At 31.2% G+C, this 1,788-nt stretch overlaps 1 protein-coding gene across 1 annotated transcript in view; it reads right to left on the minus strand.

The window, feature by feature from the left end:
* Window positions 1–1,018, minus strand: part of LOC106100335 (HEAT repeat-containing protein 3) — a 12,520-nt gene extending 11,502 nt beyond the window's left edge. The window contains exons 1-4 of the mRNA XM_013279160.1: window positions 805–1,018; window positions 429–680; window positions 228–333; window positions 4–119 (exon numbers count right to left, since the gene is read on the minus strand). Of these exons, the coding sequence (XP_013134614.1) occupies window positions 4–119; window positions 228–333; window positions 429–680; window positions 805–930 (600 nt within the window). The 5' untranslated portion in view covers window positions 931–1,018. The remainder of the gene's footprint in view (window positions 1–3; window positions 120–227; window positions 334–428; window positions 681–804) is intronic.
* Between the last annotated feature and the right edge of the window lie 770 nt (window positions 1,019–1,788).

Below are 1,788 nucleotides of genomic sequence, written 5' to 3' on the forward strand. Positions count from 1 at the left end.
AACAAACAAACATTGCAGTACTGATGATACAATGTCACAACCAAATGTACCAATGTCTAAATATCTTGGAAGTAATATGCTTAAAATTCTCGATTGTCCTAAATATTTTACAGCCAATTCTGAAAACAAAACATAACATCTATGAAAACTTTAGCTAGTGTCAAAATGGTGTTTTGTTGAATTCTTAAAAAAAAAATTAAAAAAGACTGTAATAAAATAAATATTACCTGAACTCTCGCATAGATTAAGTAAAAGATTTATGCATTGAATGAAAGTATCGACATCCTCCAATTTTGTCTTAGAATTATTATCCGGGGTCCAGTTATCAGCATGCTATAAAAATTAATAACAATTAAAATTATAGGAAGACACACCATTTAATAGTACATTACGCAATAAAAAGACAAGTTAATATATGTACAACTCACCTTCTCAAACCAACATATTAAAGGCGTCATTATGTCTTGTTCCATCAAGGAATCACATACTTCGAGCTGAACCGCAGACAGATTACGCAATGAACCTGCTGCAGCATTTCTGACTGACCCAGCAGGATCCAGTAACAATGGACCTACAGCTTTAACAACTCCCCGCTCTATCGCCTGCTCTATATTTTCCGGACTTTCTATAATAAACGCAAAAGTTTGCAAACCGCAGTATTTCTCTTCCACATTTGCTGCCTGTAAAAAAATTATTATATACACTTTTTGGACAATCCTTACAGGAGGTATACAAAAGATTAGCCATGTACATTTCTTAAATACTAATTAATTGATAGCAAAACGCAAAATAGTAAAAACTTACTTGTAGTTGATCCAATATTGTTTGAATAACATTTTCCTTCGAATCAACCGGCAGTTCTTCATCGGAAACATCTGCTACTGTGTTACTTTGAGATTTATTTGGCTTACGCTTTCTAACTTTTCCCATAGTGCTACAGGGTAATAATTTCTAAAATAATACAAAATCTAAATAACCTAAAACCAACGTGATTTTATGTCGTTGACGTTATTTGACAGTTGACAGCGTAACTTTTTTCGTGGCAGTTATGTATAAACGGTTTTAAGTTGTCAGCCAAATGAAATGAAATATTTCTTAAATTGCTTAAATATCTAAGCCCTTACAGGTGACCTGAAAATTAATCCGAAGTGCAAACCTTTGTATTCCTTAATTTAAGATTAATATAATCGACGTAGGTATTGGTTTTATTACACATTACATTATGTACGAAATTGTGATACTTTTTCGTAATGAAAATAATCCTTATCAGGGCAAAACAAATTGACTTGAATATTTTTTATGTTGCGAGATAAGGTTTTTTTCAAAACAACAACTTTGTTTTGCTATAGTGCAGAAGTCAGCTGTTAGGGATTGCATGATAAACGATGGCAGATGGCGCTGTTGTTATATTTCTTAAAGAATTCAATTTTGCTTCTAATTTTTTGTAAACCTCTTGGTTTTGTTTATCATTTTTAGGATGGAATCAGAAATAGGAGTAAATGTTGGGAGACATCATTTACTATAGGGAAAACTGGATTAAAATAACATTATTAAAAGCCTGACGATTCTTATTATAAAACTTGCCAAAATTAAATTACGTTTGTTTTTCATTACAATTTATAAAAAAATCTCCAAAACCGTAATTAAAAATACGCCATTTATAAAAGAGTGATGTTTTTTATTTCTATCTTTTAAATGCAGCAGTATCGCATTCCAGCGATCGTCTTAATTTTTATCTTTTAAAAATAAAAGATAAATCTATCCGAAATATTAACGAGCAAGTCGGCC

Source organism: Papilio polytes, unplaced genomic scaffold (assembly GCF_000836215.1).
Source record: "Papilio polytes unplaced genomic scaffold, Ppol_1.0 DF824047.1, whole genome shotgun sequence".
NCBI lineage: Eukaryota > Metazoa > Arthropoda > Insecta > Lepidoptera > Papilionidae > Papilio > Papilio polytes.